At 41.2% G+C, this 17,183-nt stretch overlaps 1 protein-coding gene across 6 annotated transcripts in view; it reads left to right on the top strand.

Moving 5' to 3' along the window:
• The window catches only part of INTS9 (integrator complex subunit 9), a 104,456-nt gene extending 99,825 nt beyond the window's left edge, over positions 1-4,631 (top strand). For 2 of the 6 annotated variants that reach the window (XM_001493351.7, XM_070261283.1), the window contains 3 exons: positions 408-506; positions 1,724-1,861; positions 3,887-4,631. In XM_001493351.7, coding sequence (XP_001493401.3) covers positions 408-506; positions 1,724-1,861; positions 3,887-4,063 — 414 coding nt within the window. In that variant the 3' untranslated portion in view covers positions 4,064-4,631. Of the gene's footprint in view, positions 1-407; positions 507-1,723; positions 1,871-3,847 lie in introns of all 6 variants that reach the window. The other 4 variants (XM_014737801.3, XM_023636231.2, XM_014737802.3 and 1 more) reach the window with 2 other exon arrangements.
• Positions 4,632-17,183: the final 12,552 nt, after the last annotated feature.

Below are 17,183 nucleotides of genomic sequence, written 5' to 3'. Positions count from 1 at the left end.
TTGATTAAAAATTATTTAATTTTAAATTCAATTTTTTTTATTTTAAATTTATTTTAATTTATTTTAAAAAGACGGTAAAAGTTCTTTCTTCCTTAAAGTGATTTGGTCATTGTAAACTGTAATGATGTAAATAAAAATTCAAAAGAAAATAAAATGAACAAGGGTCATCACTAAAGGCTCAGCTTCATGACACTTGACGATGTGCCTTCTCACCTGGCTGGCGGCGCTGTGCGGTGCCTCGGGCGTCAGCTGAGCCCTGGGCATCACCGTCCATCCCTGCGCTCCACATGGAGGGTGGAGCTGCGCCCGGTGTGGCCTCCGAACCCTAACTTTGGATAGCACGGCCGCCGCACTCCCTCCCCCAGATTTGGAGTGTGTCTGGCTGAAACCCCCCTCTCTGCCTGCAGCTCGCAGACTCGCTGGTGCCCATGGAGATTAAGCCTGGCATTTCCTTGGCAACCGTCTCGGCTGTGCTGCACACCAAAGATAACAAGCACGTTCTTCAGGTATCTCAGGGGAGGAAGGGCTGGGCTGAAGCCGGGAGGAGCCTCTGGGGCCTGTGCAGACGGGGAACCCCGCCCCAGTCCCAGCATTCCAACCAGCCCCCAGGACGCTGCTTCCCAAACCAGCAAAAATTAGAGACCAGACTACTTCAGGGATTAGACTTGAAACAAAGAGGGCACTGCGTATAATTCTTCTACTTCCTCCTCTGGCCACAGGCCTCGGAGGGATAAAAAGGAAGAGAAACTATTAGTCGTAGAGATGAGGCCACACATCATCCTGAGTGCTGTTCACAGCTCTGTGTCGGCATCACTCCGGGGCTCCTGTGGGCACGTCGTTAACACTTACCGAGCACCCTGCAGTGCGCTCGGTAGGTGCTGGGGGAGACTTCAAAAGAGCAGGGGCAGCCCCTTCCCGAACGAGGCCTGGAAATATGGAAATATAACAAGGCCTGGAAATACAAATCGCAGCTGCATGAAGCGGTCAGGGCCCGAGGGCCTGGGCACCTGGAAACCGACTCCGTGCTGGGCAGATGGCGCCTTTGCCCAGCGCTTTGTGCCTCCCAGTCGTGGTGAGCTTGCTGCCCGTGCTGTAGCTGTCTGGGCACTCGGCTCAGTCCACCTTAGAAAGACTCCTTTCAGATTCGGACTTGGCTGCCTTTGTACCCTGCATCATCTGCTGAGAGCTGCTGCTTAAAGGGGGCTGGACGCTGGGCTGGGTCCTTCACAGGCGTTGTCTTGTTTAATCCTCACAAAATTCTCTTCTTATCACCATTTTATAGGCAGTTTCTCTGACCTTCATTTTCTTGAAGGTTCCAGAGCCAGAAAGAGTGTCCTTCACCACTCTGCTAATGCTAGCCCTGCAAGTGCCAGAAGTTTATTATTATAAGAATTTACTTAGAAAATATTGAATTGAATCGATTAAAAATTAAAATGGATCTTGAGAAAGGGAAGATACCTTTGCCAAATAAGATGTTGATGCCGTGTGGATCGTTTAGCATCAGCTTGTTTGTGCTGTGAACTCCCGATGCCGCCCCCCCCCCCCCCCGCCACTGATAGAGACCCTGAAGGAAAATGCCTGCTGACTTTTACACCACGGATGACACAGGCCAGGCCCTGGGGCCTCCGTCAGGGAGGAGAGATTCCCTCAGGCTCTCGTGTGGCCTGCACTGACCTCTGCTCTCCAGGTTCTGGATGACATCCATGTTCTCCTCCTGCTCTAGCCCCCGCCCAGGCCGGCCCCACCCACAAGTGGTAAGAAGAGAAAGCGGGCGAGCGAGGACATTCCAGACTGCAAAGTTTTGAAGCCTTTGCTGAGCGGCTCCATCCCGGTGGAGCAGTTTGTGCAGACCCTGGAGAAGGTGAGCGCAGTAAGTTTGCAGTCTCAGCTGCGTGGGAGCCATCCTTTCTGCTGCCCACTGTGGCCCCTGCTTCAAGGGATGTACGTTGCTGCTTTCTGCTTAGTCTCCACTGTCTCAGCCACTGTCCCTGAAGCATCTGCTTGGTCCAGGGTCATGCAGGGACAGAACCAGGGGAGAGTCAGAGTCGAGAAAGACATGCCCTCCTCCTCATGCATCTCCCAGGTACTTCTCTGGCAGCCCCTGCCTTCCCATCAAGGCCCAGAAGCTAGATGACCACCTCACTGAACCCCAATTCTTGTGAGAACTAGAGCTGGGAAAGGCCTTTCTTCAGAAACGTAGCTGTGACAGATTGGGCAGGGTGGGAAAGGCCAGGATGGAGAAGGGTCTGCCCTCTCTAGAGAGCGCCTCACCTTTCTGCAAGAAGACCCCTTGCTGTCAGAGAGCCAGCATGGCCATGTCTCAGAAGAGGAGAGTCTCAGGGCTGAGTGTCAAGACTGGGGACAGTGTGGGCAGAGGGCATCAGTGTCGCCAGATCCCTGGGAATCCGAGAAGCACAACCAACAATTCCCAGATGGGGTGGGAGGAGAGAGAGGAAGTGGGCAGGGATCTTGGAGGACACTGGTCCTTCCCCGTCTCAGCACCTGTCCCACACCCGTGTCCCTGAGGACTGCTCCTCCCAAGAAATAGATTTCTTGACTACAATTAAAAGGAAAAAAATTTAACCTTACAGGTTTTTGTGATTTTGGCTTCAGTGCACATGACTTCATAGATCACTGTTTCAGCATTAGAATTATAGAATCCTTGATAGAAAGAAGAAATTGGCTAAGGATAATAATAGTCACGCTGCTGCTTGCAAGAAGAACTGCAGCTAACTCAGATAATTCCAGAAAGAGAGATTTTCTTCTGCTGGACTATTAGTTACTGCCTTTTGTCCAAGCTAAATAATTCAGTTGCTGAGTTCTTTCAAATCTTAAAGGCTGTCCCTTTATTAGGATTTGTTTTCTCCATTAGTCGTTTAATTTTCCCTGAAGGAAGGGCTTCAGCCAAGTTGCGCGGCTCTCCTAGCCCTGGTACCGTGGAATGCTCCGTGGGAATTAACGTGGGGTACCCCACGTGATGTAAGCATGTCAGTAACTGCCTCCTCGTGAGCTTGCAGTGCCCCTGGCCCCTGTTGACAGGACGCAAGTTTTAAAACTTGAAACAACTTGCTTTCCCAGAAAGACCTTTACTTAGTTGTGCCTGGCTCATCCGGAATTGACCCCTAGGACTTGACCCTGACTATTCCCCTCTGCCATTTCTGCCTCATTGCCTTCTTCAGGAGGAATGTCAGTACCTTCCCCAAACTACACATGAGCTTTCTAGAACTAAGTGTGGCGCATCTCCTTAGGTCATGTTCTTTACCTATCTTGTGTCCCTTTCAGGCAAAGCAGTCTTCTTTCCACTTCTTTTCTTCTTTCTCAACCTTATGTCTGATGTGTAAGAAAATTCCATAATTTGCCTTAGAGATAGCTGGAGAAGTATTTGCCATGCTGCCTTATCTCCTTCTCCCTTCAGAGGGATTTGCCAAATCCAGGGTCAGTGGTATGTTGCTATGAGGAATGGCATTTTTCTGGGACAGGATGGAGCTTTTTCGCCAGGGATCACGGGCATGGTAAGGAGGCTGGTGATAGAACAGACCAGCATCCCAGACTCCTGAACCCAGGTGCTTGGATGTGCTCCTCAACTCACAAAAGCTTAAGCAGGTTGTAGAAATTCTGTCATGTTTTGCATAAGATTTTGCATGTTTGGGGGCTTCTTTTAAAGTCTATGAAACTATGGATTCTATTGTTACAGTAGGTCCTGTGATTAGTCTGAAGGATGGTATTGAGGAGTGTAAAAAATGCCAGTTTCTAGAATGTTCAGTTTAGCCAAGTCTAGGAAGTGTCATTTTTAGAACTCAGTTGCTGAAGTATCCTCCTGCCTTTCAGTCAGCCCCTTGCTTTTCAGACTGCCCATCATCCTCCTTTCTCTTGTCTTCTGGAGCAGCATGGCTTCAGTGATGTTAAGGTGGAAGACACAGCCAAGGGCCATATCGTCCTGCTACAGGAGGCTGAGACCCTCATCCAGATTGAGGAAGATTCAACCCACATCATTTGTGATAATGACGAGATGCTCAGGGTGCGGCTTCGGGACCTTGTCCTCAAATTTCTACAGAAGTTCTAAAGGGAACATCCAAGCCGTTTCCACTTCCCTGAAATCCTACAGTCCCTCACCACGGCCGCCCAGCAGGAGCCAAGTGACGAGGCCATAAAAGGTTGGCCATGTCTTTGTGGTGTTCCCTGACTTAAGGAATAAAGAAGTGGCTCTTGAAGGACATTATCAGAAGTTACAGCCAGAGTCTCCTGATATGGATTCCTAGAACTGTTTTAGGCAAGAACTTTCCTTTTAAACTTTAGACTCATTTTCTTCCCAATCCTGGCTCTCTTGGGTAAGCAGGACAGTAACGCAATGAGCTGAGGAGTAGCATATGGGTGACAGAAGTGGCTTTCCAGGAGGTTCATGGTGGAAGGGGAAGTAGAAAGATGACTGACTTGTCTTATGTGGCCTGTGTTTGATTTTCGTGATTTCACAGAGCTTGGGCAAGGGAACTAGTCTTTGATTTTATTTACTTGTCTACAGTGCTACACCTAATAAGAAAAATGACCCCAAAAAATTACTAAAGTGAACTCATCTATCTGTATTTTATATTGTGAGCCCGTTTTGTTAATAAAACTTATTTTTTATAGAAGTATCTGTGCTCTGTTGAACGTACAATTTATAAATTGATTTAATATGTGAAAAAATACGAAAATATGTAGAACAGGATAAACTTAGAAAACACCATGGCAAATTTTAGTTTGGTGTATGCATTAAATCATTTAATCCAGCATTGTTTACAAAACTCAGGAATATTTTTCTTAAATTGTATGAAAAGGTGCTTAATTTTATCGCAGCTGTGTCTAAATGGAAAACACCAACACAGATTGACAACACCAGCCCTTAACCTGGGGAAGGGCCCTGGCAAGGAGCTCAGGATCCACTAGTTGATCTTTGCCTGTCGCTGCCTTTCCCACAGATTCTCAGGATTCTTTGCATTAAGCTGAGCATTAATCTCAGATGCCCACAGACCCACTAGTAATAGCACGCTACTACATTTGAAATAATGCTGTTTCTGAATTGTTTAAAACAGATATTTACCAGATTACATCTAATCTAAAATAGCATCGGTTGTAACACACATGCTAGTTTTGCAAGTATTAAAATGGAGGGTGGGGCTATGAATCTCAGAACTGCTCAGCTTTGGAAGTAGGCCCAGCTCAGCTGCTGTTCTTACAGTCTGTTTAGACTGGTTGAAATTCAGTCAGGAGTCAGTCCTCCAACTCGGCTAGCAGCTAAGTATCACAAAGGCATTTAGTGACCCAGGTCTATACATAGCTATACATAAAATACTGTAGAACTACTTGCTCAGATTTTCTGGAGAGGTGGTTGTCTCTTCTCTCTCTGGAAGGGATATATCAATGAGAAAGAGTTCTTTAGAGGAAGAAAAAGCAACTTCATTTTTGCTATCTCCAACTTTGCCAAACTAGGGCACAAGAATGCTTAAACACGTCTCTGTTTTCCAAGGTACAGGTCATTCCAATCAAGGGGCCTAGGATGTGTCTACAGAGTAAACTGTAGGCACCTACAACCATGGGAGAGGGTTAACACTGCAGGAGACTGATGTGCCATGGCTATGAAAATTTTTATTTTTTAGGAGGAAAGTTTATTTTTAGGAGGAAGAGAATTATAAATATGCATCATATGTAGGCATACTTCCTAATAAAACTCTGGAGAGAACTGAAGCTCTATAAAATAGAGCTCAAAAGAAATCAAAGTGGTTATTTTACTTATATGTCCTAACAGTGACAGGTCCAGAAATGACTTGGATTGGACCAAGTCTGATTTCTGTTAAAGGGCTTGATCAGAGAGCCCAAGGCAGTGATCCCTTCAGAGGTGGTTACTAAAGAGACAAACTGTGTAAATGCAAATGAGCCAATAAACTGACGGGCAGAGAATAATGTAGAAATTATGAAGGTTTTAATCAAGTCATCACCACCTACTTAGTGGCAGAAGCCAGGGGCAGGAAGAGGCAAAGAATCATTTGTTAGAGCAAAAAGAAAATCTAGAGCTGGCCCTTTGAGTCTGAGGAGAGAGCAGTGGCAAATCACTCTAGCTAGAGTTCAGCTATTTGGGTAGCAAACCAGGTTGGTGTGTAGAAGACCCAGAAGAAATGGCAGAACCTGCCTTTGAGTGCTGCGATTATACCTGAGGGTGGCGCTGTTGGACATGTGGCCCAGTAACTGTCAATGCCAACCTGGTAAAGAGACCGCCATCTAGGAAAATTTCTGCTCAAGCCCAACAAAACCCTAATGATTAAATAGTAATTGAAAAACCATTAAAAATAGTGAGGAGGAACCTGATTGTATTATTTATTTTAATCTTTCTAAGAAGCGGTATGTCTGTTATTGTGTGACAAATTACCTCAAAACTTAGTGGCTTAAAACAACAAAAAGCAAAAAGAAGAAAAAGGGGGGGCCGGCCCCGTAGCTGAGTGGTTAAGTTCACGCGCTCCGCTTCGGTGGCCCGGGGTTCACCAGTTCGAAGGCTGGGCGCGGACACGGCAACGCTCATCAGGCCATGTTGAGACGGCGTCCCACATGCCACAACTAGAAGGACCCACAACTATAATATACAACTATGTACTGGGGGGGGTTGTGGAGGAAAAGCAAAAAAAAAAAAAAACAAACATTTATCTCACCATTTCTATGGGTCAGAAATCTGGCGTGGCTTAGCTGGGTGCTCCTGGCTCAAGGTCATCATCTCTCCACAAGGCTACAATCAAGGTGTTGGATGAGGAAACTGAGATACAGAGGTTAAGTAATTTTCACAGAAACGCAGAGCCAGTAAGTGGCTTCTGCCTTACCATCATGTCCTATGCGAGTATCGGGGATCAGGAGCTGGCCAGGAAGGGCAGACATGCTTGTTAGTCCATTTCTGTTCAAGTAAAGGTAACAGCCACACCTCTCCATGATCCCTGGAGAGCTTAAGCTTTTGGCCCTCACAGTTGTTCTATGAAGGCAGGAGTCGAATTTTCCAAACTACAATGAAGTATCACCAGAAAGAAGAGTGAAGAAACCTCCAAAGCTATATGATAATATATTCATATGAGCCAAACAAATGGGTGAGCAGGAAAAGGAGCACTTCTTTTCTCTGGCTCTGAGTCCAGTTTTTCCCCTACAGCCGTGAGGAGAGTTGAATGCTATCTCATTGTTTCATACCACACTGGGAAGGTGGAAAACATCTGATGTTCTCAAATTCACTGCAGTGGAACTATGGGTAAATAATATCACTCTTCTTTGAGCCTAGAATGAGGTGGAAATAACCAACTGCAATTCTGGAGGAATCGTGGGCAGTGTAGAACTGAGCCAAAAATGTCTAATCTTGCAGGAGGCTAGGGCCAACATTGATCATAAGCTTATTCTCTGAAGATTAAGTACCACAGTTTCCACTGCTTCTTAGTAGCCTGTAATAGGTTTTAATCACATCATAAAAACATTATTTTACCATCTATAGATTCAATGCAATCCTTATCAAAATTCCAATGGCATTTTTCACAGAAATAGAAAAACAACCCTAAAATTCATGTGGAACCACAAAAACCCTAAATAGCAAAAGCAATCCTGAGAAAGAACAAAGCTTGAGGCATCACTAAAACAACAGTAATCAAAACAGTATGGCACTGTCATAAAACAGGCACACGGACCAATGGAGCAGACTCAAGCCCAGAAATAAACCCACACGTATACGATCAATCAATATTTGACAAGGGAGCCAAGAATACTCACTGGGCAAAGGATAGTCTTTTCAATAAATGATGTTGGGAAACTGCATAACCACATGCAGAAGAATGAAATTGGACCCTATCTTATACCACTCATAAAAATTAAAAAGGTTTAAAGACTTTAATGTAAGACCCAAAACTATAAAACTACCAGAAGAAAACATAGGGAAAAAACCTCTTTCACATTGGCCTTTGCAACAATTTTTTTTCCAAGTAATTTTATTGGGATTATAATGGTTTATAACATTGTATAGTTTCGGGTGTACATTATTGTTTATCAATTCCTGAATACACTTCATCATGCTCACTTCCAGTAGTCTAATTTTTATCCATCGCCATACACATGTGCCCCTTTGTCCCTTTTGCCCAACCCCCAACCCCCTTCCCCTCCAGTAACCACTAATCTGTTCTCTTTATCCATGTATTTGTTATGTTGGACATGTGAGTGAAATCATGCAGTATTTGTCTTTCTTTGTCTGGCTTATTTCGCTTAACATCATACCCTCAAGGTCCATCCATGTTGTTTGGCAACAATTTTTTGGATATGACACCAAAAGCACAAGCAACAAAAAAGCAAAACTGAGTATGTGGGACTATATCAAACTAAAAAGTTTCAGCACAGCAAAGGAAACCATCAACAAAATGAAAAAGTTTACCAAATGGGAGAAAATATTTGCAAACCATCTATCTGAGAAGGGCTTAATATCCAAAATAGATAAAGAACTCATACAACTCAATAGCAAAAAATGTCTAATTAAAAAATGAGCAAAACAGAAATAAAACCACAAGTTTTATGGACAGCTAATCTTCAACAAAAGAGCTAAGAACCTACAATGGAAAAAGGAAAGTCCCTTCAATAAATGGTGTTGGGAAAACTGGACAGCCACATGTAAAAGAATGAAAGTAGACCATTATCTTTCACCATACACAAAAATTAACTCAAAATGGATCAAAGACTTGAATGTAAGACGTGAAGCCATAAAACCCCTAGAAGAAAATATAGGCAGTGCACTGTTTGACATCGGTCTTAGAAGGATCTTTTCAAATACCATGTCTACTCAGGCAAGGGAAACAGAAAAAAAACAAATGGGACTACATCAGACTAAAGAACTTCTGCAAGGCTAAGGAAACCAGGAAGAAAATGAAAGACAACCCACCAATTGGGAGAAAATATTTGCAAATCATATATCTGACAAGGGGTTAATCTCCAAAATGTATAAAGAACTCATACAACTCAACAACAAAAAATCAAACAAACCAATCAAAAAATGGGCAGAGGATATGAACAGAAATTTTTCCCAAGAAGATATACAGATGGCCAACAGGCAGATGAAAAGATATTCAACATCACTAACTTAGGACAATGCAAACCAGAACCACAGTGAGTTATCACCTTATACCTGTTAGAATGGCTATAATTACCAGGACAAAAAAAAACAAATTTTGGAGAGATCGTGTAGAAAAGGGAACCCTCATACACTGCTAGTGGGAATACAAACTGGTGCAGCATATGGAAAACAGTATGGAGATTTCCCACAAAATTAAAAATAGAAATACCATACAACTCAACTATTCCACTACTGGATATTTATCCAAAGAACTTGAAATTAATGATTCAAAGAGACTTATGCACCCTTATGTTCACTGCAGCAGTATTCACAATAGCCAAGATGTGAAAGCAACCTAAGTGCCCATCAACTGATGAAAGGATAAAGATGATGTGGTGTGTATATATGTGTGTGTGTGTGTGTGTGTGTGTATGTGTGTGTACAATGGAATACGGCTCAGTCATAAAAAAAGACAAAATCATCCCATTTGTAACAACATGGATGGAACTTGAGGGTATTACATTAAGCAAAATAAGCCAGAGAGAGACAAACAGCATATGATTTCACTCATATGTGGAGGATAAACACGTGGACTAAGAGAACAGATTAGTGGTTACCAGAGAGGAAAGGGGTTGGGGGGTGGGCATAACAGTAAAGGGGCACATATATATATGGTTACTGACAAATAATAATGTACAACTGAAATTTCACAATTATAAACTATTATGACCTCAATAAAATAAAATAATAATTTTTTTAAATGGGCAAAGGACTTGAATAGACATTTTTCCAAAGAAGACATACAAATGGCCAACAAGTACATGAAAAGGTGCTCAGCATCACTAATCATCAAGGAAAGGCAAAGCAAAACCACAGTGAGATATCACCTAATACCTGTTAGAATGGCTTTATCAAAAAGATCAAGGATGTGGAGAAAAGGGAAGCCCTGTGCACTGCTGGTAGGAATGTAAATTGGTGCAGCCACTATGGAAAACAGTATGGAGGTTCCTCAAAAAATTAAAAATAGAACTACCATATGATCCAGCTCTCCTACTTCTGAGTATATATCCCAGGGAAATGAAATCATTATCTGGAAGAGATATCTGCATCCGCTGTGTTCATTGCAGCATTATTCACAATAGCCAAGACATGGAAACAACCTAAGTGTCCATCGATGGATGAGTGGATGAAGAAAATGTGGGATATGCATGCACACAATGGAATATTATTCAGCCATGAAAAAGAAGGAAATCCTGCCTTTTCCAACAAAATGGATGGACCTCTGAGGGCATTATGCTAAGTGAAATAAGTCAGCCAGAGAAAGACAAATACTGTATGATCTCACTTATATGTAGAATCTACAATAGCCAAACTCAAAGAAATAGAGTAGAAATGGTGGTTGCCATGGGCTGGGAGGTGGGGGAAATGAGGAGATGTTGGTCAAAGTGTATAAACTTCCACCTTTAAGACTAATATATTCTGGGGATCTAATGTATAGTAGGGTGACTATAATTAACAATACTGTATTATATACTTGAAAGTTAAGAGAGTAGATCTTAAAAGTTAGCACCAGAAAAATGGTAATTATGTGAGGGGATGGAGTTGTTAACTAACCTTATTGTAGTAATCATTTCTCAATATATATGTATATGTATATTAAACTTAAGCACTTTTTGAGTCATAGGACCACAGGTCTTTGAAAGGTGTTTCGCCCACATCTTGTTATTAGGCATGTAGAATATTTCTTGTTTCTCTTATGTTGTTATCTGAGGCCACTGAAAAAAATAGAGATGTAGCCTCTGCATAATAATGCTTGTGTTGGCAGCATTTATCCTTTCCCCTCCTCTACAATAAACCATACTAATAATTCCTAACCCATTTATAAGTCTTCCTGACATACAAGCATGAAATCGATTACAAACAAAAGGTAATTTTAATTTGCATAATATACAATAAATTTAGGGTTACTAAACACATTATCAACTAAAAGTTTGCTAAGATTTTTTTAGATTATGTAATATAAATTTTTAATCTAATAACTAATTACAGTGTTCACAATACTTTGAAAATAAGGAACTTTGATTTTACCAAGTCTTTTCCAATCATCAATAGGCCCTTCCAATCATCAATGAGCATCTATTTTACTTTTTTTTTTTAAAGATTTTATTTATTTTTTCTCCTTCCCAAAGCCCCCCGGTACATAGTTGTATATTCTTCGTTGTGGGTCCTTCTAGTTGTGGCATGTGGGACGCTGCCTCAACGTGGTTTGATGAGCAGTATCATGTCCACACTCAGGATTTGAACCAACGAAACACTGGGCCACCTGCAGCAGAGCGCGTGAACTTAACCACTCGGCCATGGGGCCAGCCCCTATTTTACTTTTTTAAAGATTTTATTTTTCCTTTTTTCTCGCCAAAGCTCCCCGGTACATAGTTCTGTATTTTTAGTTGTGGGTCTTTCTAGTTGTGACATGTGGGATGCCGCCTCAGTGTGGCTTGATGAGTGGTGCCATGTCCGTCAGGATTCGAACCGACGAAACCCCAGGCCGCCAAAGCGGAGCACACGAACTTAACCACTCGGCCACGGGGCCGGCCCCCTGTGAGCATTTATTATCTGTTACATTCTGTGCATTGTGCTGTCTCTGATGACTTTAGCTCACTAGAAAAACAGACAAAATACAAGTTTCTCCTGAACTTCTCACAAGTACGGAGGAGCAAGTTTCCAGGACCATGAGCAAAAGATTATTTATATAGAAAATCCTAAGAAATCTACAAAACAACTATTAAAATTAATAAGTGAAATCAGCGAGATTGCAGAATACAAGATTAATATACGAAAATCAACTATTTTATATACTAGTAATAAATAATTTAGAAAATGAACTTTAAAAATAGCAATCCACTCGTAATAGTGTGAAAAAGCATACTTAGGAATAAATTTGTGAAAAGATGTGTAAGATCTCTACACAAAAAGTCTCAAAACCTTCCTGATAGAAATTAAAGATCTGAATACATGGAAAGATACAACATGTTCATGGATTAGAGACTCAATATTATTAATATTTTAATTCTACCCATTGATCTACAGATTCAGTACAATCCCATCAGAATGTCAGTGGATAACAACAAAAACAAACCCAATTTTAAAAATGGGCAAAGGATTTGAGTAGACATTTCTCTATTCAATATTCTCTATTTCTGTATTCTGTAAGAATATATACAAATGGTCAATAAGCACATGAAAAGATACTGAACATCATTAGTCATTAGGAAAATGCAAATCAAACCCACATGAGGTACCCCTTCACACCTCCTAGGATGGCTTTAATAAAAAAAAATTTAGTTAAAAAGCAAAACAAAATAACAAGCGTTAACAAGAATGCAGAGAAACTGGAACCCTCGTGCATTGCTGGTGGGAATATAAAATGGTGGTGCTGCTGTGGAAGACACTTTGGCAGTTCCCCAAAAGTTAAACATTGAGTTACCGTATGATCCAGCAATTCTCCTCGTAGGTATTTACCCAAAAGAACTGAAAGCAGGGACTCAAACTGATATCTGTACACCCATGTTCGGAGCAGCATTATTCACAGCGGCCAAAAGGTGGAAGTAACCCAAGTATTTGACAGGTGAGTAGATAAATAAAATATGATATAATATACATACACACAAATATTATCCAGCCATAAAAAGGAAATTCTGATATATGCTACAACATGGGTGAACCTTGAAAACATGCTAAGCAAAATAAGCCAGATATGAAAGACTCAATACTGTATGATTGCATTTATATGAATGTCCAGGATAGACAAACCTATAGAGAGAAAATACAGGTTCTCAGGGGCTGAAGGGAGTCGGTAATGGGGAGTTATTGTTTAATGGGTACAGACTTTCTGTTTGGGAAGATGAAAAAGTTCTGGAAATAGCTAGTGGTGATGGTTACACATTGTGATTGTACTTAATGCCACTGAATTGTACACTTAAAATGGCTAAAATGGTCATTTTTAAGTTATGTATATTTTACCAGAATTTTTAAATTCCAACAAGTTTTCTAAAAGAAATTGACAAACTAATTCTAAAAGTTATATGGAGAAATACAAAGTACCTGTAATACCCAAAGTAATCTTGAGAAAAGCAAGTTGGAGGACTTATAGTACTTCATTTGAAGATTAACTAGAAAGCTACATCAGTCCAGACAGTATGGTACTAGCAACAAGGATTGACAAATCAGCATAACAGAAAAGAGAGCTCAGAAATACCCACGCTTACACAGTCGTTACATTTTCAACGAAGACCCCAAAGCAGTTCAATGGAGAAAGGAAAGTCTTTTTAACAAATGGTGCTGGAATGACTAGATATTCACATGTAAAAAAAGAATTAGAAACTTGACCGCTACCACACACAAATAGCAATGTGAGATGGAGCCTAGACCCAAGTGTAAAAGCTAACGCCATAAAACTTCCAGTGGAAAACATAAGAGAATGTCTTCATGATTTGGGGTATGCACAGGTTTCTTGAGCCACAAAAAGCAGTAACAAAAAAAGAAAAGGTTATAAATTAGACCTCATCGAAATTAAAAGCTTCTGCTCATCAAAAGATACCATAAAGAAAATGGAAAGGCAAGCCACAAGTTGGGAAGAATATTTGCAAAACATAGATTTAACAATGGACTAGTATCCGGGGTAAAGAATTCCTGTAACTCAACAATACAAAGACAGATAGTACATCCAGACAATGGAATCTTACTCAGCAATAAAAAGAAATGAGCTATCAAACCACGAAAAGATGGAGGAACCTTACATGCACATTGCTAAGTGAAAGAAGCCACTCTGTAAAGGCTCCATACTGTGTGATTCCAACTCTACGACATTCTAGGAAAGGCAGAACTACAGAGACAGTAAAGAGGTCAGGGGTTGTCGGGAGATCGGGAGGGAGGGATGAATAGATGGAGCGCAGAGGATTTTTAGGAAAGTGAAACTGTTCTGTAGAATACTATTAATAGTGGATACATGTCATCATACTTTTGTCAAAACCCACAGAGTATACTGCACAAAGAATGAACTCTAAAACAAGCTATGACTTTAGTTACTATGTCAGTACTGGCTTATCGGTTGTAACAAACGTACCCCACTAATGCAAGATGTTAATAGGGAAAATGGGGGAGAAGGAACTCTGTGCTTTCTGTTCAATTTTTCTGTCAACATAAAACTACTCAAAAAAATAAAGTCTATTAAAAATGTGTTTTTTAAAAAAAAAAGACAAACCAAATTTTTTTAAGTGGGCAAAGATTTGTCCAGATATTTCACAAAGGAAATATATATAAATGGTGTAAGTACATGAAAAGTGCTTAACGTCATTAGTCATCAGGGAAATGCAAACTGAAACCACAAGATATCATTACTCACTCACCAGAATGGCTAAAATTAAAAAGACTGACTACACCATATATTGGTAGGATGTGGACCAACTGGAAATCTCCGTTATTGGTGGGAGTACAAAATGGGTACAATCACTTTGGAAAAAGTCTGGCAGTTTCTTATAAAACTAAACATGTATATACCTACCTTATCACACAACAATCCCACTCCTAGGTATTTACTCAAGAGGGAAACAAAGCCACAAAAAGACTTGCACAGGAATGTTCATAGCAGTTTTGAGTAATAAATAATAGCCAAAAACTGGAAGCAGCCCAAGTGCCTATCCATAGAACGGACAGATGTTGTTACTCAAGGGGACGCTACTCAGCAATCAAAGAAATGACTAATACATGCAACATTGGATGAATCTCAAAAACGCTATGCTGAGTTTCTAGAAGACTTGCACAAAAGAGTAAAAATTATGTGACACCATGTAAATGAAATTCTAGAATAGGGAAAACTAATCCAAGGTGGGAAAAAAATCAGAATATTGGTTCTATCTGTGGGGTGGTGGTGGAGATGGACTAGGAAGGAACATGAAGGAACTCTCTGAGTTTGATAGTAATGTTCTGTATCTTGAGAGGTGGGTGGGTTACACAGGTGTATGCATTTGTCAAAACTCTAGAATGTACATTTCAGATTTGTGCATTTCAGCATGTAAATTTAGTATGTAGATTTTACATTAAACACGTGGAAACTAATATTGACCTCCAGTAAATGATGTGTATGTTTATGTATTTAGAAGGAAGTGTATTGTTGTCAGTAATTTACTTAGATAATGCACCAAAAATAGGATGAATAATGAGATGGATAAAGGGATGAAAAATGGATAGAAGGATGCATATATAGATAACTATAAAGCAAGTATAGTGAAATGGTTGCTAGGTATACATGTTTCTACTATAAAAATTATTTAAATTTTCCTATAATTTGAAATTTTTCATAATGAAATATTGGGACCGATAGTTTAAATAAATAGAATGAAAACACTTTAAATTCTAACATGACAACTCTACAATATGACCAGGATTTGTACTCTTTCACAAATATGAAGACAAACGGAGAAAGGTCAAACAGTTTGCCTAATTAAAACACGTCCAGAAACAGGTGAAACTAAACAGCAAACCAAACCTGGCCTTTTGGCAAGGTGAAGATCTCTTCTAGAATCTATTCTGTGTCTTTAATTCTTGGCATGCTCTCTTATTCCCTTTGTCAATGAAGATTTAAATAATAAAAGCAGTGAATCTAAGACTTCTCAACCATTGTGTGCTAGGCTTCCTTAAACTATCCGGTAATACCACCTTAAATGTATTTCAAAAGCACTATGGTACTGATCGAGTTGGCTTGTTGCCAACTGTGGTTTCTATGTGACCTTCTTTAGTTCTTCTGTCAAATCATTCATTCATCAAAAAACTATTCAGCACTTACTATGTGCTCTGTTCTCAAGAGGCATAGAATCTGGTGTGGGAAGCAGTTATAAACCATTAGAGCGCAAGGTCAGGTCAAAAACAGGTCAGGCTGCTACACCAGGAGATGGGGGTCGGGGGCGCTAAGCAGCGACTTCTGAGAAGGGTCGGTTTCCTGAAAGCAGTGCCTCCACTGAGTCTTGAACAATGACTTGGCATTAAAACAAACAGAATGCAGACGGAGCCACCAAGAAGTTTACAGTATGTTACCCCAATAATAGTTGCTATCTATTGTGTGCAAAACAGCAGACTCTTCACATTTATATGTTAATTTCCAACATAACTTTAAGATGCGGGCACAATTTTGCCTTTTTTTTTTTAAAGATTTTATGTTTTTCCTTTTTCTCCCCAAAGCCCCCCAGTACATAGTTGTATATTCTTCATTGTGGGTCCTTCTAGTTGTGGCATGTGGGACGCTGCCTCAGCGTGGTTTCATGAGCAGTGCCATGTCCGCGCCCAGGATTCGAACCACCAAAACCCTGGGCCGCCTGCAGCGGAGCGCGAGAACTTAACCACTCGGCCACGGGGTCAGCCCCACAGTTTTGCCATTTTATAGATGAGATTAAAGTTTAGATAACTTGCTCCCCACCAGTTTAATGGGCAACCCAGGATTTGAACCATGTAGTTTATTCCAGCACCCATACCCTTAACTGCAACATGATCCTTCTTAACCACATTGTTGTAAATATTGTGGAGCCTTCAATTTCAGTGGCAGTATTAACTACTAACACTGACCATTTTGGCCTACCTTGTTACGTCCAAGCCCGAACGAACAGGAATGGAACCTAAGTAGACGTGTTATCCCTGTGTATAGTAAGACACCCATTTCTACAGCCTCCTGCAACGTCCTCAAGTCTCTGCAGTCCCAGGACAAATTGTAACAAGGAGATGGATGCTTGCAAGAATAGGGGCTGGGCAGCCAAAGCTCCAGACCCACGTGGGCATTCCCCCCTGTATGACAGTCTTCTTGCCCCCTCACCTGCCAAAAACCTACCTGATCAATTGTCACACTACTTTAGGATTAACACTGACTTTCAGGTCCCATGCATCCTAAAGACTGTCAGTGTGAACTAGACCCCCAACTGCAGAGCCCAGGAGAGGAGTACTCCCAACTCAGCTTTTCTCTGGCTTCGCAGCCTCTTTCCTCTCTCCATCCATCTCCAATGCCTGTGACTCGGTGCTGTCTCCCTGCGGATGGCTCTGATCCTGTTGCCAA

The sequence above is a fragment of the Equus caballus genome, chromosome 2 (assembly GCF_041296265.1).
Source record: "Equus caballus isolate H_3958 breed thoroughbred chromosome 2, TB-T2T, whole genome shotgun sequence".
Lineage (NCBI taxonomy): Eukaryota > Metazoa > Chordata > Mammalia > Perissodactyla > Equidae > Equus > Equus caballus.
This window is presented reverse-complemented; position numbering and strand designations above follow the sequence as displayed.